Raw genomic sequence first — 26,545 nt, 5'->3', positions numbered from 1 at the left:
TAAGATGCTCTTGTGGGAAATCAAAAAAGGGAAACTTCCCTGCTCTAAATGAAACATATTACTACATGAAACAGTAACGATGCTAGTCAGGGCATATTCATTTACTTTATTACTTTATTTAACCTATAAAAGAATTATTTATTGCAATTAGGAAATAAATTAGCATAGTTCAGTATTCAGAATGTTCACAAGAACATACAGTGAACAGTATCCCTGAGCTACCAGGTTACAGTCTCCCTGGAAGCAGGTCATTATTATCAGTTTCTTGTCTATCCTCCTAGAGGTATTTTTAACTGTGCATACAAGCAAATCTGTGTATAGATGCCTACCTCTTCTTTCTTTAAGAGAGTGTCATATGCCCTGTTCTGTACCTTCTAATATTTCACAGCATATTTTGGAAAGAATTCCATATCAGTGTATAAAAGATTTTCATTCTTTATGGCTACACAGTGCACCCTAATTGAATTAACAGTAGTTCCATATTGATGAACATATAAGTTGTTTTCCCAGTCCTCTGCCATGGCAGAAAAAAATGCCACATTGAGTATCCCCGTACGTGAGCCATTTTACGCAAGTGCCAGCGCATCTGCAGGATAAATTCCTGGAAGTGGAATTTCTAGATCAAGTGTGCAAGTGTTTATACTCTTCCTGAGATATTGTCATGTTGCCCACCTCCCTAGCCCCAGGCAGTACCATGTCCTGCTCTCCATCAATATCTGCCTGCTTGTTTCCCCACACCCCCCTCCCAGGGCACAGTTAGGTAACTGAGGCAGGCTGGCAGGAGGCCTGGACTCCAAGGAGCCAGAACCAGCGCCGGACTTTGTCCACAGCAAGATTGGCAGGCAGCTTTTGGGCTTCCCTGGTGGCGCAGTGGTTGAGAATCTGCCTGCCAATGCAGGGGACACGGGTTCGAGCCCTGGTCTGGGAAGATCCCACATGCAGCGGAGCAACTAAGCCCATGAGCCACAACTACTGAGCCTGCGCGTCTGGAGCCTGTGCTCCGCAACAAGAGAGGCCGAGACAGTGAGAGGCCCTCACACCATGATGAAGAGTGGCCCCCGCTCGCCGCAACTAGAGAAAGCCCTCGCACAGAAACGAAGACCCCACGCAGCGCAAAAAAATAATAAATAAATATTTTAAAAAAAAAGAAGTACCAATGACCAATAAATATATTAAAATATATTCACCCTCACTATAAAAAAAAAAAAGATTGGCAGGCAGCTTTTGATTAGCTTGTCATACATCCCCACACTTTCTGGTCCTGCCCCCTGTGGAAAGGACCTTCGTCTTTCCCTCTGTGGGGTGGGAAGAACAGTCTGTGCCGTAGTGGATACCTGAGCCCAGAGAGGGCCACCTTTGTGGGAGGGGAGGCACCTGGGCCCGCGGTGGAGAAGACGCTTTGTCATTGGAATGAGAGGATCATGGGAAACTGAAGAAATGAAGCAGGCATCTCTAATCCCTCGACTCCTAGGCAGAGATGCTTTTGAAACTTAAAAACTGTATTAGTGTTTGGGATTCACAAATACACACTAGTATATGTGAAAACAAATGGTATTAGTTATTTTGTAACAGCCTTATTAATATGCATCATGCAAGTAATATGTAATTTACATTCTGTAAAGTTCACTCATTTAAAGTGTGCAATTCAGTGGATTTTAGTATATTCACAGAGTTGTGCATCCGTCTCACAATCAACCTGAGAACATTTTCATCGCTCCAAGAAGAACCCTGAACCTATTAACAGTCACTCCCATTCCCTCTCCCCCAGCCCCTGGCAACCGCTAACCGACTTTCTGTCCCTGTGTATTTGCCCGTTCTGGGCATTTCGTATGAATGGAACCGCTCACTCAGTGGTCTTTGGTGACCAGCTTCTTTCACGGTACATGATATTATTTTTTTTTTTAAAGGAATTCCTTTATTTTCATTATTTATTTATTTATTTTTGGCTGTGTTGGGTCTTCGTTTCTGTGCGAGGGCTTTCTCTAGTTGCGGCGAGCGGGGGCCACTCTTCATCGCGGTGCGCGGGCCTCTCACTGTCGCCGCCTCTCTTGTTGCGGAGCACAGGCTCCAGACGCGCAGGCTCAGTAGTTGTGGCTCACGGACCTAGTTGCTCCGCGGCATGTGGGATCTTCCCAGACCGGGGCTCGAACCCGTGTCCCCTGCATTGGCAGGCAGATTCTCAACCACTGTGCCACCAGGGAAACCCCATGATATTATTTTTAACCGTCCATTTCCCCCAAGCTCAGGGCTTTCGCATTGCTGTTCCCTCTGCCTCTAGCCCTGTTCCCCAAATACAGAGATGCTTATTTAATTAGCTGCTGATTTAATGAATTTGAGCTGTGTTACAGGAAGAGAAAATCTTAACATAGTCCATGTAATTGTCATTTTAAAATCAACTCAAATGTTCATAGTTTTTTTTACTGCAGTTTAGTTTTCTTACTCATTCCCCTATCAGTGGAGATTTGGGTTGTTTCCAGTGTTTTGCCATGAACATCTTAAAAATAAATATTTCTCTCTTCCTCTGTCTCTCTCTGTGGTGGTGGTGGGGTCCTTTTGATGTATTCTCATGAATTATTAGAGCAGTTTTATCACTAGCAAGAGTGGGCTGGTTTTTAATGCATCACGGAGCACTTTTCCACATCCATCCATCTGTATATATAATTATATATACACATATTCTGTCAGCCGAATTATGATGTTTGTCCAGGAACATGCATCTTGGTGGCCAGGCAGGCAGGCCAGGGGCAGAGCCTTCAGATTTATACCATCCTTCTGCTGCCTCATTAGACGCTTTAGGATGCTGATTTGTTGAAATCTGATGGGTCAAAATGCACTGAGTTTCTGTTGTGTGCTGAGCACTGCAGATGGAGTGACCCAGCCTGAGAGCAGCGTGGTGCTTGGAGGGCGAAGATCAGGTCACGAAATGTTCTAGAAGCTTAAGTGAGTGACTCACCATCCCTGGACCTTGGTTTCTTCCACTTCCCATCCACGGAGTCACCCAAACACCTCTTCTAGTTTTCGAGGCTGTGTGCTTGCCCTCCAGAAGCCTTAGAGCCAGCACAGGGCGACCAGGATGAGGGGCCGTTCAAAACTTAACCAGGTCCAGAAAAGGAAGGGTAGGGTTTGGGCTCAGTACCCGGAGTCCAGGAAGTAGCAAACATTTTCAATGGCTGATGGCCACCCAGGGATCCCGTGGCTGTAGCCGAGCCAGAGGCCGAACCCAGCCTGAACCCAGGGAGCTGGGAGGTTGTCAGTGGCCAACTAGAGAACCCAGCATTTAGAGCAGTTTTAGGCACCTCTTTCCTTGCATTCTGCGTGCACCCTGCCAGGGAGGTGGTGACACTGGGGAGAAACGAGTGTGCAGGGGACCACAGGGGAGTAAGTGTGTCAGGGTTGTAGGTCTCCTACCTGGAGTTCGGCCGCGAGGGGCCATACGTCTGATTTTAAGCCTGTTGTCCCAGAATAAGTGGTAATAAGCACCTTTCCCTCAGAAGCGTGTCATTCTGGATGGTGAGGTGTGTGGCACCCACGCCAGCCCGAGGGGTGTTAGACAAGAGGAGAGCCGGTGGTTCCGGGTTTAAGAGGGTGGAGGCTACAGGACGGGGTGTCTGCTGAACGCAGCAGCCTATGGAGACCCTGGCTAGTCTTCACTCAACGTCCGCAGGCTTCTTCCCCAGGCCCCGCGGGGAAGACTCCAGGCAGCTCATCCACTGGGTGGAAATGGGTAGGAGGGAGCCCGCAGAGGACGAGGAGACCACTGGGCAAAACAGTGTTCACAGAAACACTTACTGTTAGGAGGACAAACTATCGACATTAGCAAGAGTTTTACAATAGAAATTATAACACAACACAATCTTTGAGTGTTTCCTGCTTAGTTCATTTGCCTACTTTGAAGACGGTCTCCCAGCCCGTGGATCACAGGTGGGAAGGGCCACAGTGACCCTCTCCTGGGAGTCTATGTGTGTTTAACTTCCAGATCCGGCAAACGAAGTCACATTCTCAGAACCGAACACCGTAGAACTCTACCTAGCAACGCGTTCGTCTGTATCCACCATGGACTTAACCTTGCACATGCAGGAGGCTCAGGACGTCATGGTCACTGAGGGTCAACTGTGAATTCTAAAGCACCGAGAAATTTCTCCTGGGCCAGTGACTGACCCATCTGTCATGGGGAAATTTTTACGCTGTAATTATATCCCTACCTTTGGGGATTCTTGAAGGCCACAAAGATGCAGGCTAGGAGGCATTTCCCAAGCTGGTGTGCTGGAGAGCACTGAAACACACGTGCCCTGAGACGCTTCTGTGATCAGATGAGCTGGGTAAACAGGGCATACCTGAGTCCTGGACTTCTTGTGGTCCTCGCCACTAACATGTCACGTTGCGACCCTAGACTATCTTTCACGTACTGATTTTCGAACTGTTCGTGTTGACGCTGTCTGCTGCTGGGAAGAGAAGTGAGTCCCCAACAGGATGGTCAAGCCATCTATCTGCCGGCAGGAGCTGGTGGGACTCTGGGCCCACGGTTAAGAGGCTGCCCAGTCAGTCTGGGTTGAAATCCCAGCTCCTCTGTTTCCTGGGCAAGACCTAACTTCTCTGAACCCCAGTGACATTCCCCTTTCCGGGCCTCCCTCCCACTCTACCCCTGCTGTGCACACAGACAGGTAGGAGTGGAGGTAGATACTTGGGAGCCTGTAGGTCTTCAAGGGAGGAGCAGGGGGTCCACAGAATGGAAAGATAGAGGCTTGGCTCTTCCCACAGCTCCTTCAGTGACAGGCATTGGTTGCCCAGTGAAGTCTTCGCCTCATGTTTCTCTGTGTGATGTGTAATTTCTCTTAGCTTATTAGGAGATATTAACTCTTGGGAATATGCTGTAAATATTTTCCTCCAGTCTGTCATAGCAAGAGTTGTTCTTCAACCTCTTCTTTCTTTCCCTCCCTCCCCTTTTTTTCTTTCTCTTTCTTTCTTTCTCCCTTCCTTCCTCCCTGCCTTCCTCTCTCTCCCTTTCTTTCTTTCTTTTTTCTTTTTCCTTCTTTCCTCCTTCCTTCCTTCCTTCCTTCCTACTTTCTTTCCTTCCTTCCTCTCTCTCCCTCCCTCCCTCCCTATCTCTTTCTCTCTCTTTCTTTCTTTCTCTCTCCATCCCTCCCTGTTTTTGGTGATTTTGTTCCTTCCTTTCACAATGTCCTTGCTTCTTTGTGATTTTTTTTTAACCTGACTCATTCTTTAACTCTCACCTCAAGCCTGAAGCCAGGGTCCTAGGTAAAATGCTGGAGGGGTGTGTGTGTGTGTGTTGGGGGTTGTGGTGGAAATCTATTTCCAGTACAATTATAATATTCACCTGGAGAAAAGTTTAAAGGTCTCTCATATTATTCCGTGGCTATCCAGAAATGCAGTGCGCTAAATGTTTCATATAGATTATACTCAGCTTCCTTGTTTGTAAATTTCTAAAGCTGTCTGCCCCTCGTGGATCGGGGTCGGGATGTAGTGGACGCTCTCTGTGAACCCCAGCGTTTTGCTCTGGGCGCTCAGAGGCAGGGGCCCCGGCTCCGGCTCCGCAGCCCAGCGGGAACCGCTTCTGTTCAGCAGGAGCTTCCAAAATAGGTGCTCTAATCCCGCCAGCCGGACGTTGCCTGAGCTGTGTCCGCCCTCCCCGCGGCAGCAGCCTGTCACAGGCTGGGCCTGACAAAGCCCAGAAGACCGAAGCCTCAGGAGCTGCCCCAAAACCTCGAGGTTTGTTTGCTGCTCACCAGGCGCCAGCCCCTGGGACAGAGCCGGGCCTGTCAGGAAATCCAGGCACAATCTCTGCTGAACTTTGGATGGGACTCGGGGCTGGGGTTCAGCCTGGGACGTCTGGGTGGGGCTGGGGACTTTGTTCCTGAAGCCCCTTTGGCTCCGGGAGGTCTCTGGGCGGCCCCTCCCCTCTCTTTGCCGGCCTGGAATCCCCTCTGGCCTTGATTTGCAGCACTGAGTCGCTACCCTGGGCATGGGTAATTTCCATTGTGTTTGTGTGTCTTCCCTCCCCAGATAGATCGCAGAGAGATCTAGGATGGCTGAGGATGTGCTGCTGGGGGACGGGGGGTCGGGGGCCGGGTAGTGATGCAGCCCAAGCGTCATTGCAGTTTGTCACATTTAATGTAATTATTTGCTTTGAGTTGTGCATCCCCAGCTAGACGGAAACAACTTTGGGCAGAGATTTTTGCCCCAACTTTACCTAGTATATCTCTACGTCCAGCACTTGCTACAAAGGCAAGTAGAGCAGACACACACGGCAAATGTTTGGGCTCCCCGCCAGAAACCAGATGGACTCAGCACCTGAGGGCTGAGGGAGAGGAGGGTCTCTCCCACCCGGGCTCGGGCTCAAGACCCAGCTCCCCTAGCAAGTGGGAGCCCCTCCGAAGAGGGAAGGTGTGACGGACACCCCTGTGGTGGAGCTCAGAGCAGAGCCAGGCTCTGTGGCTCTGACCCAGAGGCTGGTACACGCATGGCCGCGTCCCTCAGCCTGAGCTCTCTCTCCAGCAGTCAGGAGACAAACCAGCTTTGGTGTTGCCAACCACGATCCCGGCCTCTGAGTCCTCTCCCTCCTCCCCTCCACCTCCCCTCTCTTCCTCTCCTGCCTTTCCTCCTCCCAGCCCTGACTTGCCCGCTGGCCTGTGGGTGGGCCCCCCAAGATGGATGGAGCCGGGCATGAGAGGTCAGGTCCTTACCCGTGATTGCGTCAGCTCTCCGTGGGGAAGTCAGGGTGGGATCCTTCAACCTCCTGGCCCCCATTTTTCTTTCAGGCACTTGGGTGGGAGTAGTCTGCCTTAATTCCTAGGACTATCGGTACTAAATTAGATGCCGAAGAAATTAGGCTGGGTTTGTTCCCCTCTTTAAAAAGAATTTTTTTAAGTGGGGCATGGATGGAAGTGAGGAGTTAGACCCCCATTCTTGGGGTGAGGGCACAATTCATTTTCTGCTTTTGGTTCCTAAAATGATCATGAATTAATATTTCGCATGAGCAGAGCCCCGAGACCTGTCAACCTGCCTGCAAGTTCATTCCCTGCCCACAGGTCTCAAACTGGGCCAAGTCTGAGAATGATATACAATTTACAATTCTGAGAAAAGGTCAGATTCCCAAATCTCCTGGCTCTTTTATCTGTGCCCCCCCCCCAATATCCAGGCACCAAGGTTCTCCCTGGTTGTTCCCACTCCCTCCCAAACCCTCCAACCCTGACAATAACCCATCATTGTTATCTCATGTGGTGTTTGCAAAGCACTTTACAGCCATTGTTGTGAGTTTTTCCTCTTATTTACAAAGTACTTTACAACTATTATTACAAGTCTTTTCTCTGAATGTGGGGTAAAGCTGACCCACTCCTGAGAGAGCTGGATTCCCACTGCCTTCTAAGTGGTTGGTCCAGTTCCCATGATGCCCAGCACTGGGTGGGTGGGGCTTTCATAACTCAAGGCCATGGCTGTGCCCTTCCTTATTATCGATGGGGCTGCTGCCCACTTGCCCTCGGGAAGTTCCACCGAGTGCATGTGTGATGCAGTGGTTGTTAGCAAGCTTCACACCATCAGATGATGGTGCTGGTTTGGGGCTCCCAGCCTGTCACCTCCCACCTCCCCCAGAGTGGGTGCTAAACAGCAGGGTTTGAACCTCTTTCTCTCCCTTCTTCAGTTCAAGGGGGGAAATATATGTATGTGTCAGATGTAAGAGAGTAAAACAGTCCCTTCCCCCAGAGTGTACTGGGAGTTGCTTGAGGTGATCAAAAAAATTTTTTTGTTTCGTTCTTATTTTTTTTTCATATTTTAAAAACTAAGCAATTATAACAGTACAGAACGGTGTTTTTAAAAATGAAAAGTCCGGGGATTTCCCTGGTGGCACAGTGGTTAAGAATCCACCTGCCAAAGCAGGGGACACGGGTTGGAGCCCTGGTCTGGGAAGATCCCACATGCCGCGGAGCAACTAAGCCCGTGCGTCACAACTACTGAGCCCATGTGCCACAACTACTGAAGCCCACGCGCCTAGAGCCCGTGCTCCGCAACCAGAGAAGCCACTGCAATGAGAAGCCCGCGCACTGCAACGAAGACCCAGCGCAGCCAAAAATAATTAAGTAAATTTAAAAAATAAAAAATAAAAATGAAAAGTCTGTACAATTTGATTAGCCTAATAGAAGCCCCTTCCTGGTGGTCTCAGCTGCCATCACCGTGTATTTGGTGTTTTGCGTGATGCATTTTTCATTTAACATGGGAGGTAGGCATTTTTCTTTATTGTTAGGTTGTCTTTGTCATCATCATTTACAATTATGTAACGTTCCATTGAGTGGGTCAGATGGCAAGATTTTCTGGTAGAAGATATGGAAACTTTGCCCATTTGGAGGTGTGGTGGGTTGTAAGGAGATGTGGTGCGTCTGAGGGATGCTTTTAGGAAGCACGGCCTTCACCTCCCCATCCTTCCTTTGGCTGCTGTTGTGACGCCTGACTCTTCAATCTGGGACTTCTGCACTTCCTACCCTAGGCAAGAAGTCTCTGCCACCATAATGCCCAACTTGTTTAAGATATGTGGCCCAAATGAATTCCGTAATATTTACTCATTATTGATACTCTGGTATCACTAGCATTCTGAGCTCCTGTGACACCTATCGGAGTGCTGAAATAGCAGATGCTCAGGAAGTACTTGTCGGTGACAAATACACACTTGCCAACCTCCAGTGCCTTTCCCCAGCCTGTAAAATGGTTGCTTGACTGTGTAACCCATTCCATGTGGCAAGAAGGCATTTCTAAGGCAAGCCTCGGTGCTGGGTTCTCAAGGTAGTCAGGCCAGTAACCGGTAGAGAGACCAGGACTGCTAGGGAGGCTCCTGGGCTGAGATCCTGTCCTGGATGTAAAACAATAAATATGAAGAGAAAAGGGAATCTCCCCTCCAGAGAAGAGGAATGGAGAAAGACCCTCTCCCTGTGCAGCCTTCTTTAGATGAACTGGAACATAGGAAAGAGGTTGGTTTGCTTATCCTCAAAAGGAAAAGAGTGTGACTCTTCATCGGTGAGAGGCATGTTCTGAAATATTTATGAGTGAAATGACAGAATGGGATTTTCTTCAAAAGAAATCAGGATGGGGGAAAGTGGGTGGAGGTATACATGAGACAAGATTGGCCACAAATTGTTGGAAGCTGGATAGTACTTAAATAAGAGCTCATTTTCCTATTTGGGCCACTTTTTAATATGTTTAAATTTTTTCATTGTTAAAAGAAAAATAGACTAATTGGGTTGTGCTCTGTTTGGACTGGAAAGGTGATGTAAAAAGCCCTCCACCGTGATTTAGACAGGAATGCAGAGGATCAATTTAGAGGCTGTAGCGCCATCTAGTGTTAATTGCAAACACGCTGCAAAATGAGGACATTGCCAGCGCCCCTCCTTGGTCTGAGGGCCTTTTGTGAGCCCCCCTGGCCTTTCCAGTCCCCTCACCAGAAGGCTGGGCCGAGGGAGCAGGGCCACCGGGCAAGGGCAGGTAGAGGGTGACGGTGCAGGTTGTTCACTCCACGCCTCCCCCCGGGTTTGGGGAAGCAAGCCGAGAACAGGAGTCATCGTGTCATGTGCGGCTCTCAAGGCAGGTGACCTTGCTGGAGGGTTCTCAGTGTGACCCAGGTGCAAAAATAGCCTCTCTTGTGACCGGTGTGTGCTCAGCTCCCCGGCCTGAGCAAACAGCCCCTCACACCTGCACACTGTTTACTCATAGTTACTTGTTTGCAGGTGCAAATGACTGTTTGTGTACCCAGAGCTGAGGAGAGGGCCTCCACCATCCTCTTCTCCAGCCCGAGTTCCCTCAGAGCAGGTAGCGAGGCCACAGAACTAGCAGAATGTGCGGCCTTAAACCCCAGGGTAAGGGGCTAGGCTGGTGGAGGGAGAGCGCTTACCCTCCTCCCCAAGTCTCCCCCCTGAACTAGAGAAAAATCCACTTTTGCCTCTGGTAGTAGGACAAGAACAATCTGAACACCAGGGTGGCTGTATTTAGGAACAGAAAATTTAGAAAGGATATATATAAAAATTTTCAAAATAGGAAGCATTTTGTATACATGGAGTATACTTGGAGTCAGAGAGACTTCTGGAAGTTCTGAGCCAGGCTTTATGTAGATGACAAGGAATAAGGAAACTGGCCCAGCCTGTCTCAGCAGGATGACTGAAATGGCCATGAGTGAGAAGAGTCAATTGTTAAATTCTATAGACATGGAAGACAAAGGTGATGGGGAGGGAGGGGCATGTGAGTGAGTGTAGGGCAATGGCAGGGATGGCCACGTTCCTGTGGACGGGTTCCACTCTAAAGCACCATTGCTCATAATATGCACCTTTATTTTATGTTCCAATAAGCAAGGAAAATGTCAAACTATGACACAGCATATCATACAGATACATTGAAATGATAAAAATGAATTACAGTCTTTTTCTGCAGGAAAGTTTGAAAATTTCAAGAACTTTCAGAAAAAGATAGTCCCTTTGGCTCAGTAATTCTACGTCTAGGGGAGTATCCTAAGGAATAACCAGAAATGCTAAGATTAGTTTTCAAAATGAGCGGTGTCTACAAAACAAAAGTCAGAAACTGGCTAAGCAGAAGTTCAATGAGAATAGTTAAAGGATGGTGCAGTACTAGCATGGGATAAAATACACTAAAATACATTTATGAAGAATTTCTAACATGGGAAAATGCTTTGGTATGAAGTGAAAAAACGGGCTCAAAATGATACAGCTTGACCTCAAGTAGACAAAAATATGTCAATATATAAAACATTGCAAAGGATCTAACAGAACAAAATGTTAATAACATGGTGATCTTTGAGTTACAGGATTATGTATGATTTCTATATATTTTTTACACATTCCAGCATTTAATTGTCCCGAAGTAAATATTTATTATATTTTTAATGAAAAGGAAATGGAATCTCAGTTTTGAAAGGGAAAAAAGAAAGAAAGAAGGTCTTGAGTGGAACTCAGTGTTAGGTGAAACCCCCCTCCCCCAGGCTCTGAAGGAGAGAGAAATCCAGGCGCTGGTGGTCTCTGCCACACTCCCTTCCCTTTCTCATGACCAGGGAGAGCCTGCTGTGTCTGGGATGCCGGGGGTGAGGTCCGCTTGCCAGGACAGCCCTCTGAGCCGGTTCCCAAGGGTTAGGGCCGAGCGAGGAAAAGCCAGGCAGCTCAAAGCGATCCGTCTTCCACTCCTTGCAAGGAGAGGGCATTATTTCCTTGGTGTCTAGATTCTCCGCTGTGAGATTTCTGGCATAAACAGAGAACTAATCCTCTGTGTTGTTTCCCACCCAGTAGATATGTTTGATGACTTCTCGGAAGGCAGAGAGTGTGTCAACTGCGGGGCCATGTCCACCCCGCTGTGGCGGCGGGATGGGACGGGACACTACCTGTGCAACGCCTGCGGCCTCTACCACAAGATGAATGGCATCAACCGGCCCCTCATCAAGCCCCAGCGCCGCCTGGTAAGCCAGTGCCGGGCGCCCAGCAGCCAGGCTTCTCTCCTTCTGTCAGCTCCTGGCTTCAGGGCTCGGCCTTGGTGGGAAATTCCTGGTTTTGAATTTGGGGCTTCAAGTCATGTTTCAGAGAAGGTGAAGGGCTGGGTGAGTGGCAAATAGTAATTTCTTACACCTTCAGAGTTGGCTTGAGCTACGAGGATGGTCCAGACCATTTAGTTCAACCCCTTAATTATGCAGAAGTGAAGAGTGAGGCTCAGAAAAGCTAGTGGCCTTGCCCATGGTCACTTAGATACTGAGTCGCCCCTTGGGGACCAGAGTCCAGACTTCCTGCTCCCCGACCCAGCGTTGTCTGGTGTATCTCCTGTGTTCACATCAACTCCACGAGGAAGGCTAATTCATCCTTTCTGTGTTCTGACTTACCCTGTTTTCAGTTGATCCCTTGATAAACCCAAAGACCAGGGAGATTATGGGGGGCGTGCTGGGCCCTGTGGCTGGGGAAGAGTTGGAACCAAGTTTTTGTCTCCTAGTTTCCTGGTCTTTTCTACTAAAATTTGATTTTGACCAATTCGAACTAGCTTTCACAGATATTAGGGAAAGAAGAACAGAGGGGATAAACCCTGGTGCTTCCCTTTCTTGAGGTCAGTCTTTGAAGACACTCAGACACAGTAATTCCTCACCCCCACTCACTCCCAGCACCTGAGGCCCGGATTCATTCTACTTTGGGGAGAAGCTTTTCTGCCTACAGTATGTAGGGCTTGCTGGACTTTTCCCTGACGCGAGTGACTGATAATGTTGCTGACGCCGCAGTTATGACCAGGATTTGCCATCCCCTGCAGCACAGCCCTTTTGCTCCCGCGCCCCCAGGAGAGGCTTAGGGACGCGGCATCCGAGCATCCGGCGCGGTGGCTGGTCTGAGACTCTCACACAGCCATGCCCCTCGCTCGCTGCCGGTGAAGCAAGATGCTGCGGCGCCTGCTGTGTCCTTGTCCTTGGACCTGAAGGGTCTGTCTCCTGTGTTGCAGTCCGCCTCCCGCCGAGTGGGCCTCTCCTGCGCCAACTGCCAGACTACCACCACCACTCTGTGGCGCCGCAACGCCGAGGGCGAGCCCGTGTGCAACGCCTGCGGCCTCTACATGAAGCTCCACGGCGTAAGGGTCCCCCGACCGTGTCCCGCGCTTTCCTCCACCGCCCGGGTCTCACCCCTCTTCCTCCCTGCAGATCATAATTCATTTTCTCCTTCTTAACAAAGAAACGTAGCTCTGGAAGGGACCTTAGAGACTGTCGAAGTGCGTTAGGGTTGCTATAGCAATACCATAGACTGGGCGGCTTAAACAATAGCAATTAACGTCCATGGTTCTAGAGGCTGGAGCTCCGAGATCAGAGGCCAGCAGGCTCGAGGGAGGACCCCCTGTCCAGTGGCAGGCTTCTCTCACTGTGTCCTCACTTGGTGGAAGGGGCAAAGGAGCACTGTGGGGTCTCTATTATAAGGGCACTAATCCCATTCATGAAGGCTCCACCCTCATGACCTCATCACCTCCCAAAGGCCCCACTTCCTCATACCATCACCTTGCATGTTAGGTTTGTGCACATATGAATTTGAGAGGGACACAAACACTCAGACCTTAACAGAGACATTGCTGTGGAACATCATTTCCCTCTTTAACATTACATAAGTCTAATTCCCATTTCACAGTTGAAGAGACTAAAATATAGTCTATATGTGTGGTAGTATGATATATAACAAAGGTAACAATTCAATGGATAAGGGATAGCTTTCTAAGAATGATTGTATTGACATAATCTGGAAAACAAAAACAAAACTTGACCTCTACCTCCTACCAAAAGCAAAAGTAAACTTGGATGTATTAAAGATATGAAACGTAAAACATCTTTAAATAGAGACAATAAAAATAGTAGAAGAAAATGTAAATGGGGAGTACTTACATAACCTTGAGGATGGGAGGAGAAGTTTTCTTCAGCAAGTTTTCAAAACTCTTAAGCCATAAAAGAAAACTTAGATATATTTGATTGTATAACATTTCATATTAGTGTATGGAAAAAGATACCCCAAGAAAGTAAAACCAATACACACATACATGAGAAAAAGGATTAATATTTCCAGAATACAGAGAGCTTCTACAAGCCTCTTTTTTTTCTGGCCACACGGCTTGTGGGATCTTAGTTCCCCAACCAGGGATAGAACTCAGGCCCTTGGCAGTGAAAGTGCAGAGTCTTAACCACTGGACCGCCAGGGAATCACCAAAGCTGTTTATGTTCTAATTTGGAACAATCTCCATTACATAATGCTCATAAATGAAGTCCGTGCAGAACACTGTACATAGCATGGTTCCAGTTTTATAAAGAAAGAGGGAGAACATAATTTATATGTAGTTGCTTATATATACATTGAGCACTTTTGGATGGATGAATACACACACCTATGTATATAGATATGTACATGTGCACGCATGTTTGAGAACTTTTTAAAATGTAAGAAACAGGCTGTTATTCCAATTGCCTCATGGGCAGAGGATTGATAGTAGTAAGATGGGAGGGGTTGTTATTAACTTAATCTCATGCATCTTTTCATGTTTTCTTCTTATAATGAGCTTAAAAATGTCTAAAAATAGAGAAAGCCCACGCACAGCAACAAAGAGCCAACACAGCCAAAAAAAAAAAAAAGTATAAAAATATAGTTAAGAATACTCATAAGAAAACACATTGACCCTTGAACAATGCAGGGGTTAGGGGTGCCGACCTTCTGCAGTCGAAAATCCATGTCTAACCTTTAGTCTGCCCTACATGTACGTGATTTCTCCTTACCTGTGGTTCCACATGTGCAGAGTCAACCAACCACAGATCACGTAGTGCTGTAATATTTACTATTGAAAAAAAATCCACATTTAAGTGGACCCATGCCGTTCAAACCCATGTTGTTCAAGGGTCAACTTTTGCAAGAAGTGTATACAAGGATACTTGTTGAATCATTGTAATAATGAAAATGGAGAAAAAAAACCTTTGGGAGGAAAATGGTTAAAGAAACTATTGTTCTTCAATAGGGGAATGATAAAAGGAACTGATAGAGGAATATTTATTATGTAGGTATTAAAAGGATTGTGTCTGTAAAAAATTAGAAATAGAATTACTATATGATACAGCAATCTATTTCTGGTATAGATCCAAAAAGAATTGAAAGCAGAATCTCAAACAAATATTTGTATGCTCATGTTCACAGCAGCATCATTTGCAATAGCCAAAAGGTGGAAGCAACCCATGTGTCCATTGATGGACGGATGGATAAGCAAAATATGGTCTACACATACAATGGGATATTATTCAGCCTTCAAAAGGAAGGAAGTTCTGACACAGGCTACAACATGGATAGACCTTGAGGACATGGTGCTAAATGAAAGAAGCCAGTCACAAAAGGACAAACACAGTGTGATTCCACTTATATGAGGTCCCAGAGGAGTCAAATTCCTAAAGACAGAAAGTAGAATAGTGGTTGCCAAGGGCTGAGGGGAGGGAGAAGTGAGGAGTGACCATTTAATGAGCACAGACTTCAGTTCTGCAAAATGAAAAGTGTTCTGGAGATGGATGGTGGTGATAGTTCATAGCAATGCGAGTATTTTTTTTTTTTTAAGGAGTCTCATGAAATTTTATTCAATTTCAAGGATACAGACAGGAAGCAAATTTCACAAAGAAATAATGCAGCAATGTAATTACTGGCTTGGATGGCTGTACTTGAGGTTGTTCAGAGTGCTAAGAACTATCTGGATTATCGGCTATCCAGTTTTCTCCATTCTTCAGCTCTTTGCCACACGAGGATCCATTAGTCCTAACTAGAATGGAAATGAGGTGTACTTACAGAGATAATATTTTATTCTTAGGATGCCAGAAAATGTAGAACATCTTTCTGAAGTAATAGAGGCTTCGGTCTGTAAGTGGGTCACTTATTTCCCCAATAGGTTTACCTCTAAGTCAACTTGAAGCACAGCCTTCAGGATTTCAAGCTTAAAAAAATGGTTTAAACTGTTTTCATCCTAAAATATTTTAAAATGGTTACACTGACTGGAAATTCCCTGAAATGAAACAGCTCAGTTATATTTGATAACTTTGTAGCACCCCAAATTCATTAGACACATTTAATGCATAGTTCCCAGACCTGCAGTAATACAACCATAACCATTCTAATCATATCATAGTTTAATAAGATATTGATTGGTCCCTCTAGATAAAGACTACAAAGCAAAGGACTGAGCAGATCTGTTGCCACGTCTCCTCAACGGCTCTATAGTAGGCACAAGCAGTTGAGCTTTTATTTTAACTAAGGTTATTAAGAGTTACTAAATTGACCGTGATAGAGTGAATTTGTAAAGTATCCTTACCATTTTTTCAATTCATTAAGAAATGATAATCTTAGAATAAGGATAAAGCGATTATAGGTGCATTGGAAAATTAAAATGATTGGATTTGATATGGCTGCTAATAGCCCACAGTTAAATAGAAGGAGAAAAAGTGGGGAGGGAAATCTTTTCTGATCCATACCAAATTTTATACAATTACGCATAAGATCGTGTTTAGGTACAAATCCACTGCAATTCAAGTTTTTAGACAGAGGCCATTTATAAATTCATTATTTTGAAGTCAAAAGTACTTATCTTCTAGATCCCACTTAAATAAAGTCTTCTTAAAAACTTATTTCTTAATAATCATATTTTAAACCACGAGGTTTCAGTAGGCTGGTGAATAGACATACTCTATATCAATACTAGAGGACTAATACTTTACATGAAAGATCATAGCAAGGCAGTTTACCAGAATTCTCATAGAAATGCACATTAGCCTATTTTACGTGGCACCTGTAAATAGCATCTGAGGAAATTTTTACAAAGATAATTCAGTAGTCTAGGTAATAATGTACACTAAAACTTTGGCACCTGTGTTACATTTTATTTATTTTTTTTTTTTTTTTTTTTTTAAATATGTGCTTTTTTTATTTTTTATTTATTATTATTATTTTTAATTGTATAGCTACTTTATTTATTTATTTATTTATTTTTGGCTGTGTTGGGTCTTCGGTTCGTGCGAGGGCTTTCTCTAGTTGCGGCAAGTGGGGGCCACTCTTCATCGCGGTGCGGGGACCGCTCTTCATCGCGGTGCGCGGGCCTTTCACTATCGCGGCCCCTCCCGTTGCGGGGCACAGGCTCCAGACGCGCAGGCTCAGTAGTTGTGGCTCACGGGCCCAGCTGCTCCGTGGCATGTGGGATCTTCCCAGACCAGGGCTCGAACCCGTGTCCCCTGCATTAGCAGGCAGATTCTCAACCACTGCGCCACCAGGGAAGCCCTGTGTTACATTTTAAATCAATAGTTCTGTCAGTTCCTGCAGGCAGCCTACTTGAATGTGACAGTCGACTCATCAGTAAAATTTCAATGCCATTTATCAACGTGTTATGATGAACAACTTTAATTAAAATAAATTCATTCACCTAGGATTTTAATTGATTTTTATAGATGAGAAGGAACCTGAATGATTCTATTTATGATACATTTATAAATCAAGTAAGAATCTGGCAAGACCTCCAAAGCCAGTGGGAAATGATTTGTCTGATGCCTGTGGTGGGAAGGGTATAAAGCACAGCTGTTAAAAGATGGTGACTGGCAGAAAACAAAGTTCTTCTATCTTCTAGTGACCCTGGCAGAAAAAAATACTGCTTCAAGATTTGGACACACATAAAGATACATCTGCCAATGCAAATGTCTATCACTAGGTCCCCTCTCCTTTTAAAAAAGATATATTAGAATACGCATTCTCAAATGGGGGTGGTGTCACCCCCAAGTAGGACCAAAAAAAACCCTACTCTTTTCATGTATAAAGCAGATATAATACATATACAGCATATCTATGATATTAAAATTCATTGGAGGAATTCCCTGACGGTCCAGTGGTTAGGACTCCATGCTTTCACTGCCGAGGGCTCGGGTTCAGTCCCTGGTTGGGGAACTAAGATCCCACAAGCTGTGTGGCACGGCCAAAAAAAATTCATTGGGGCACTATTTAAAAAGAAAAAGTTTAAAAGGCTTTGGGGGTGGAGTTGATGAAAAAAAGTTTTAAGAAACACTGAATTAGTAGTGACTCTCTCAGTCACATGCATTTCTTCTCCCCACCATCACTATGCTATGTCAAAATACCCTGTGGCATTTTTGGTATTTGGAATTTTCGTAAGAACATAATGTCTCTAGGACAATACTCCCAGAATAATTAAGATTAAGAAATTTATCATCAGCTCTAAACACATTTAATCATGGCATCTAAGAGGAGACTTATCCTTAGAAACTGACACCAAGTTAGGGAAATCAATTAACATTTATCCGATCATAATTACGAGTACAATCTTAATGTCTATATTAAGAATTACAGGTTTAAGTTTGGCACTGGCAGCTGAAATTCAAAATTGCCACTTAAAATTCAAAATGAAAATCTGCGAAGTCTTTTTAGAAAGCATTCCCTTTCTTTACATTATACTGTCACAGGTGACTTTATCCATTAATGCGAGTATACTTGACACTACTGAACTGCACACTTGATAATGCTTACGATGGTAAATTTTATGTGATGTGCATTTTATGACAATTTTTTTTTGAAGTACTGAGGTGGGTGGGGATAAACATGAGGACAGGATTCTTCTGAAGTCAGGATGGTCTTCAAGAGGTGGGCGTGGGGGTAGGGGGCGGCAGGGCGGGGAGGGGAGGATACTTTCCTCCACGAGTGGGAGTGCTGTCTCATCTGACTCTCAGTTGACTAGAAGGCAGTTCAAGTTCACGTATGCTACTGCACTTCTCTTTTTTTCTGGCCACACCATGCGCAGCTTGTGGGATCTTAGTTCCCTGACCAGGGATTGAACCCGGGCCCTCAGCAGTGAGAGTGCGGAGTTCTAACCACTGGACCGCCAGGGAATTCCCTGCACTTCTTTCTTAGCAATTCCATGTTCACATCTCCGAAGTGATCATCACTTGTCCTTCTGTATTTGCAGGTGTGGCCTCTATTAGTCCCATATGGGAGACTAGCACAGATCAGGGGCTAAACAATTTGGTTGGCCAGGCCTGAAAGAAGCCAGATGTGGGGCAGGCACACTATTTTAAAATAGTAGAAAGATGACCCTGCAGGCCTGCCCCCGACCCTTGTTGAGGCATCTTGAATGGCTCAGGAGTGTGATGCCCGACAGTCACTGCTTGTTTAGGAGAACTCAGATGCCCTAACGTGCTGTCAGAAAGCACTCAGGCACTGGCCACAGGGCAGTCTCTCCACCATCGTCCCTGCTGCTCCCGACACCCATGGAAACCACCACTTGCCCCAGCCAGGCTCAGCACGGTGCGGAGCTGCTCCGTGTAGAGTGACTTTACATCTCCACCCTCCAGGCCGCCTCAGGTTGTGCCCATGATCTCGGCATAACTATTAATAGCACCCCCTTTTCACTCGCACAGTGACCCAGTCTGGCTGATCAGTTAGCGGCTTTGGCACATACTGTTCTTGCTGCTTGAAATGTCTGCCCCTCATCTACTTGACAGTCTCCTACAACCCTGGCATCACCTCCTCACGGAGGCCTGCCTTGATGTGCCCATGTGCCACTTTCCTTCCCCCAGCCCAGGACACAGTTCAGTGTATCTTTTCTATTTTCCCTCATCACCTATGAATCTGGTTATCTTCTATTTGTCTGTCTTTCCCAACTGTGAACCTCTGGAGAGAAGGGACTGCGTCTTTAGGTCTTTGTTTCTCCAGAGTTTAGTATAATACCCAGCATGGAATAGACATGCTCAACACATTTTTTTTTGGTAGAATTGATTTCCTGCTCAGCAGGAGTTCCAGGCCTGATTCACTCAGTCTCAGCCCCAAGGTTTGTAGAGGAATTGCATAGATCTGGCCTTCTCATTGTGTATTTGTGTGTGTGTGTATGTGTGTGTGTGTGTAAATAATGTCATAGATCAGGTACAAATGGAAAACCACGTATATCGACTTGTGACCCCCTAGGTCCCCAGGCCTCTTGCGATGCGGAAAGAGGGGATTCAAACCAGAAAACGGAAGCCCAAGAACCTTAACAAATCGAAGACGCCAGCAGGTGAGAAAAAGATCGATGTGTAATTATATGAATAACTCAGTAGCTCTCAGAGTGTGTGAGCATCGTGTATGCTCAGGTGGGCCAGCCCAGGCTACCAGGGTGTAATGATAGCATCGTCCGTCCCCAGCTGTTCAGGACAGAATGAATAACCCAGTGCAAAAGTAACATCACCATGGAGCATACTGGGAGCTTTTAAAGCAGGCTCAACTCATGTTGTGGCCTGGTTTTTGCCAGTTGCAAAGACTGCAGAGGTCCAGCTGGACCGGTTGAGGGCCTGGAGGAAAAAGGAACATGAGTCGGTCCCTCCATCTTTGGTGCTCCAGCCACTCAGGAACTCAAGTTCTTTCAATTCACTTTGGGCTAAGTGGGGTGTAGGAAGACAGGGTTCTGTGAGTCATGTTCAGATTGATTTGTAACATTAATTTGTAAGCCAGTGTATAATTAACATCATGTAGTACTCTGTACTTTGCAAAGCTCCTTCACAAATATTATCTCATTGATCTTTACAGACCCCCATGAGAGCCCATTTATGACCTCCATTTTACTAATGAGCAAGCTGAGGCTCAGAGAGGGCAATGACATCACAAGGGTCACACAGCTGTGAATGGGTACAGCTGGAATTTAAAGCCAAGTGTTTTCACTTCAGGGTCCATATTCTGTTCAATATATACTCTGCCTTCTCAATTTCTAGATTTCAGAATGAGGACTACTCGGGTCCCCTACCAAGAGCACTCCCTCCTCAGTACCGCTGTCAAATTAAAGATTTCACTGGAAAATGTGGCAGTTGTGGAGAAATTAAGTCGGCTGATATGATGGAAAGTTTATCTCCTAATCTAAGGCCTGACAAAGTCAGATAAATTTCCCTGTTCCACTGCTGAGAACATGACCAAAGTTCTCCTTTTCCAGATTCGACAGTGGCTCGCTCCTCCTGGCAGTCACGTCTTAGCAGAACGTTCAGTGGCTCACACCAGGTCCTCGGCCTTTCTCCCTGCTTCCACATTGTTTATACGAACAGCACCTTCCCCTGGGGAACTTCATCTCTTTGCATGGTGGGGTCCCAGCGGGAGCAGGCGTCGGTTGGGGTGTACAATCCCCTATCCGAAATTCCAAATCCAGGGAGCTAGATCTGGCAGGAAAATGTAATCGGAACTGACACAGGCTAGTTACAGTCTTTATTTATCCCATGTTTTGCTGTAGAACTATTAATGTATTTAATTACGGGGTGTTGTCCCAGACCCCGCTGCAGGTATTCTGTAATATTCAGTCTTTGCCCTTTTTAAAATCCAAAAGTTTGAATCCTGAGACACATGTGGCCCCAAGCATCTGGGTTAAGGGGTGGTGAGCCCGTCATCTGAAACAGTTCCCTTGAAAGTCTGCTACTTCTGCTTCATCGTGAGAACCGTTGCCCTGCCCTGATGGAAGGACCCTGCTTCTCTCCCCAGCAAATGCAGACAAGCCGTTAGCGCGGATCTGCCCTGGCTGTCCCCAAGGGCCGCCATCCTTTTGTCCCCGCCCCTGGGCTGGGTGTCCTGACTCTGCCTTGTTCCAGGTCCCTCGGGCAGTGAGAGCCTCCCTCCCACCACCAGCGCTTCCAGCAGCAGCGCGGAAGAGATGCGTCCCATCAAGACAGAGCCTGGGCTGTCATCCCACTATGGGCACGGCAGCTCCCTGTCGCAGGTACTGCTCGTTGGGGGGTAGCCTCCAGGCGGCCAGGCCCCCCGCCCGAGGTGAGGGGCTGTCTGTCGGCACGAGGATACGTTTCAGCACTTCTGATCAAGCTACAGCGATTTGGACACACGACCGTGATGCACGCGTTTAGCAGTTCCTCTGTGCCAGGACCCATGTGCTAGCACACAGCATTGCTACAGCCGGAATCAGACTGCGGCCGCTGTGTGGGAGGCGGAGCGGGGCTTTCTAGGCCAGTCTGTCTCCTAAGTAAGGGTGGCTTGACCTTGCCCTTGAGGGTGGGTAGATTTTAACAGGAGGAAGGGGAGGAGGAGGCCCCTCCCGGCGTGGGCAAAGGTGTAGAAGCTGCAGAGGGCAGGGCGGGCGGGCTGGGGTGGGTGAGGAGGTCGCAGGCAGGATGCCGTTGTCATGAGGGCTGGCTGCGGGTCCAGCTTCACATGTGTGTCCAGAAGATGGGCCAGCAGGACCCTCATTTCCCTCTGTCAGATATGATGGCAGTCCTGCTCCTCCAGCCCCTTCCCTGTGTGGTTCCCCCATCCAGGATCAGGATGCCCCCAGGCTTGGTCACAGGCTCCCATTAACTCTGATCTCTTCTCCGCCTGTCCTTGAGGCGGGCGAGAGTCCTAACGAGCCTGAGCCTTCCGCCGTCAGGGTGAAGAGAAGCTGGTACCCTGGGGCCAGGAGAGCCAGGAGCCCCTTCTGGGCAAGGGGGGGATGGCTTCCTTCTGAAAATGGAGATTGATGGTGAAAAGACTGTAGAAAATGCCTCGTGTAACCGTCAGAGGCTTCTGAGAAACCAGAATAGTCACAAAGCTACTGGGTCAGTGCTCAGAAGCCGCTGATGAGTCACGCAGACCCCCTGCATCCCATAGCACAGGGGTCAGGGGGACAGAGTGCTGCCTGATGCCTCTCCTGCCCTTGTCCTTTGGCCCTGTCCTCTCGTCCCCTTCCTGGGGTGGGAGCCAGCCCGGGCACAGCTGTGGAATGGGGCTCCCCTCTCCAGCCCAGACCCCCTCCTGAGCCCCAGGAGGGATTCCACTGACCGCATCTCATACTTTTCGCTTTCAGACGTTCTCGGTCAGCGCGATGTCTGGCCACGGGTCCTCCATCCACCCGGTCCTCTCGGCCCTGAAGCTCTCTCCTCAAGGTTACGCGTCTTCCGTCAGCCAGTCACCGCAGGCCAGCTCCAAGCAGGACCCTTGGAACAGCCTGGCCTTGGCTGACAGTCACGGGGACATAATCACTGCATAATGTCACCTCCTTCCCTCCTTGGATTCCGGCATGGACTTGGGACTCGGAGGAGAGCAGAGATGAGGCGCTGGGCTCCCAGGGGCCGGCCTGCTCTGTCTGGGAATGACTCCAGACAACAACTGGGAAGAAACTTGAAGTCAATGATTTGGTTAGGGGAGCGGGCGCTGGATTTTATTGGATAGCTTTTCAAGGTGGGGGACTGGAGAGAGCGCAGACTCTGATCTGGAAGAGCCCCCCTTCACTAGGAGCATACTTAAGCCCCTTCCACGGAGTTGCAGACTCGTTCTCATTTTCTGCCTCACCACCCCTGACAAGAGACGAGATGTCCTTCTCCCTTGTCTTTCCACCGCTGTGGCCCGAAATGGTGGTTTTTCCACGGTGTTCCCGGCACGGGGGATCCGAGGGCAGGGTGCCGGGGCCCCTGCTCCAGCCTGAATCAGGGTATGTGATGGACATGTGCTTGGACGCCTTGGCCCCTCGGCGGGTCCTGCCCTCACCCAACACTCCCCTTCCGGCTCGGCACACCTGCATCCCTCATACTGAAGCTTGACTCCAGAAACACGGGGTAGGGCCAGTGTTACCGGATGCTCTGTGGGGAGATGGAGGAGGGGCCGCTTCTCCCTCCGCAGAGTGGCTGCGGCAAACTCACAATCTGGCAACCTCGCCTCCCCGCAAGTTCCTTCCGCGGCTAAAATCGCTCCTTCTCTTCATCCCCGAGGCCTCTTAAAATAAGCGCCCCTCCACTGCTCTCGGTGATTCAGCCCTGCCCGCAGCTTGAACACGTCCCCAAATCCTTCCACCCCATCACGCTCAGGGGGGTCCTGAGTAAGAACAAAAACGGTTCTGGTGCTGAAGCAAGTTTGATTAGCATTCATCCAAGACTTGAGATCCTTCTGGAGAGGATGTCTAGTGGACACCATCGCCGGGCCTGGGGCCGCGCTGCGCGGGGCGGGCTTGTCAGCCTGGAATTTGCGCATGCGCCATGGTACCGCGGAGACGCGTCTGTTGCCGGGACTAAGGGCCGAGTGCATCCGAGGGGCGCAGCGCCTGCACCCACGTCCTTTCTCCAGCAGCAATCTTTTGTCCAGGAGGCCAGATGCTAGGGCTTTCTCAACATAAATTCAAACCAACACTACACAACTCATGGAAGAAAGACGACGAGTGATGAGAGAAGACACTGGGCGGGCGGCCGCGGAGGGGGCCTTCCCACTCTCGCGGGCTGGGAATCGGCCTCCTCTCCACGTTGCCGTCTCTGCCCGTGGCCCTGGGCTCACGAAGACGCTTCCTTCCGTGTCCTGGCTGCCAACAGAATGTAGCTGACTGGCCTTCCTCTGTGCTACTCCAAACACCCAGCCCCCAGCCCAAATCCTCCTGGCGGTAGCAGAGAGTATCTTTAAACCCAGGTTCTGTTTTAATCATCATTTACATCGCTTTCTTCTAAGAAAGCCGCCTTCATATACCTTCCTTAACCCACAAACCTGCTAACGTTGTCTTAAGGTGAAATGGCTGTAAAATCAGTATTTAACTAATAAATTTATCTGTATTCCTCTTTCCCTTCTCCTCCTCCCTCTGAGGTCTTTCCTGGGAGGTTCGCTGCTGCCCTTTGCAAGGCAGCCCTGAGCCACTGAGGCCCCTTTGCTGATGCGCTCACAGGCTGCGTCTGAATCGTTTCTCCCTTCATTCCTTTCGGCAGTTGGCCGAGGCTTCCTCTGTGTGTGACGGGAGCTAGTGACAAGGACTAGCTTCTGACCTTGACAGGTAACCTCTAGGCTTGGTTTCCTAGGAGAGGGTTGGACCAGCCCTTAACTAAATTTCCTGTGGCCCAGAAGTTGCCTCCCAACGAAGGGGGCATTTTTAGACCTCCCCTCGGGTACACCAGTGGCTGGAGCGTGAGGCAGAGCTGCAGGGCAGTGGTCTCTCCAGCCCTCCTGGTTTGAGACGTGCGCAAGACATGCTCTGCCATCTTCTCCTTTCTGGTTTGATCCAAACAAGCCCCTGGAGGGGCTCAGTGGTGCTCCACACCAGTGGCACAGAAGGTGAAAATTTCTCCTTTGTCCATTTTGTCTTCACTTTCTTAGTCTACAGAATTGCTTAATTGCTTCATCTTAAAAGTGAGGTGGGGTTGAGGGGAGTGGCCCTAAGGCCTGTGGAACGGAACCCAGACAGGCAAATCCACCCCCACTGAGAATTGTTGGCAGTAGTTTCCTGCCTCAGCTGGCTTATGCCAAACCCAGTGGGCAACTGGCGGCCTTTGACCTTTCACAACACCCTTGTTATTTTTGAGCAGGTAAGGGAAAAAAAAAACTATAACAACCATTCTTCTATGTAAAATCGGAAAAGCCTTTTAAGAAATAGCCAAAGCTATTCAACACAGCTACCATCCAAAGGGATGAGTAACCGATAACTCTAGCAAAGAATAAAAAAAGAGATTCAAAACCAAAAATAAAATCTACCAGGATTTATGTTGGCCTTGGGGAGGACGTGTTTTCTGATGATGAAGTCTTTGCTGAGAACATTTTTGCCACTTCCCGTTAGGAATGGTTTTCAGAAGGATATATATATATATATATATATATATATATATATATATATACACACACACACACACACACACACACACACACACACACACACAGTACCAGAAGATTGACCTCATTCCTTATATAGTCATAACTTATGCTTCACCCCAGATGGTAAAATCCAGCTTGATTCAGCCTCCTTGCTCACCAGACTTGGTTGCTTTCCCAAATCAAATGCATCCTCAGAGTAAGTCAAGTTGCTACCAATCAGGATACTCAAAAGGATGCAATTCCCAGATGGTTGGGAAGTGGCTGGGGAGGGGGAGGGAGGCCAGCAACGAGAAATGTCTGGCCTAATACGGTGAGTGCAGCAGCCAGTGGCATGTGTTCGGGCTCAGACATCCCTCACATTCCCTTTCGGGCTCACCTCTCACTATGACAAAAATTTTGATGCACAGGTCAAATCATTTTCACAGTCAAGAGCATTAATCCTTAATATTTGACTTTTGGATGCCTTTGGGGCGTGAGTAGTAGCAGATTTAGCCATGATTATGTTTGGCTTGGGTTGACAGTAGTGAAAATAAGTTTATATTCACTGAACATGCATCAGATGGAGCTGGGCTGGAGTTTATTTGATACGCCCCCCCTTCTGAGCCCCCAGAACTTACTGACTTGGATACTAGCGCATGAGAAACAGCCATTTGGAAAGCTGCTTTTGGAGTGGAGGTGACTGGCTTTCAGTTTTTTAAATCATTTTCTGACATTGGAAACTACTCTTCAGCTTGCATCCTTGCCTTGCTTGAAGCTGGAACACAAACACGCCACCATCCTTAACAACACAGATATGTATCTTCCCCGAACCAAGGACCAGCCTCAAAGCTTCCAGGTTTAGCCTGGGAAGTGGAATCCATGCTCCTGAGGGCTCCCTGCCCGGGACACTGTTGCTTTCCGTTCAGTTCCTTAGCCTCCTGGGAGCACTGCTGCTCTATTTCACCCTGGCTCCTGTGCAATTTTTATCTCCCCTCCAGTAGCTGCAGCTGTAACGTTTGCAAAAAGACTTCAGTAACAAGGAGAACTAAATAATCCAAGCAAAAATGGCATTAAAACAGACCTAGTTTCTCAAAGTCCAGTTTTCTTTGGGTCTGTGCATGACTAGATCACTGGTTGAAGCCTGGGAGATTGTGGGTTTGGTTTTACAGAAAGAGGTGATCATACACAGCTGTGCTTGGGGCTAACGGGAACAGTGGAACCAGGAAAAGCCTGCAAGGTACCGGGTGGTACTCTTGGGCCCCAGCTTAGCAGCGGTGGCAGGCCCTGTGCTAGGGCATTTTCAGACCCAAAGAGGGAGCTTCTCTTCTTGAGTGAAGGGTGATAAATGAGATCCCCACACTCCGTCACGCACGCACTCCATCCCCTCCCTGCTCTGCGGTGACTGCCTTCTGTCCTACAGCTGTGGTGGCCTCGCTTCACCTGAGAAATAAACATGTGACTGCATAGGTTTTTAACCAGATGTACTTGAA

At 47.7% G+C, this 26,545-nt stretch overlaps 1 protein-coding gene across 5 annotated transcripts in view; it reads left to right on the top strand.

Annotated features, from left to right (window-relative positions):
* GATA4 (GATA binding protein 4) overlaps positions 1–24,055 on the top strand; it is a 78,922-nt gene extending 54,867 nt beyond the window's left edge. For 4 of the 5 annotated variants that reach the window (XM_057549456.1, XM_057549457.1, XM_057549458.1 and 1 more), the window contains exons 3-7: positions 11,289–11,458; positions 12,475–12,600; positions 19,482–19,569; positions 21,119–21,246; positions 22,324–24,055. In XM_057549456.1, the coding sequence (XP_057405439.1) occupies positions 11,289–11,458; positions 12,475–12,600; positions 19,482–19,569; positions 21,119–21,246; positions 22,324–22,506 (695 nt within the window). In that variant the 3' untranslated portion in view covers positions 22,507–24,055. The remainder of the gene's footprint in view (positions 1–11,288; positions 11,459–12,474; positions 12,601–19,481; positions 19,570–21,118; positions 21,247–22,323) is intronic. The other variant, XM_007192682.2, reaches the window with a different exon arrangement.
* Positions 24,056–26,545: the final 2,490 nt, after the last annotated feature.

Source organism: Balaenoptera acutorostrata, chromosome 6 (assembly GCF_949987535.1).
Source record: "Balaenoptera acutorostrata chromosome 6, mBalAcu1.1, whole genome shotgun sequence".
In the NCBI taxonomy this organism is placed as follows: Eukaryota; Metazoa; Chordata; class Mammalia; order Artiodactyla; family Balaenopteridae; genus Balaenoptera; species Balaenoptera acutorostrata.
The sequence above is the reverse complement of the archived record's forward strand: the minus strand, read 5'-3'. Positions and strand labels throughout refer to the sequence as shown.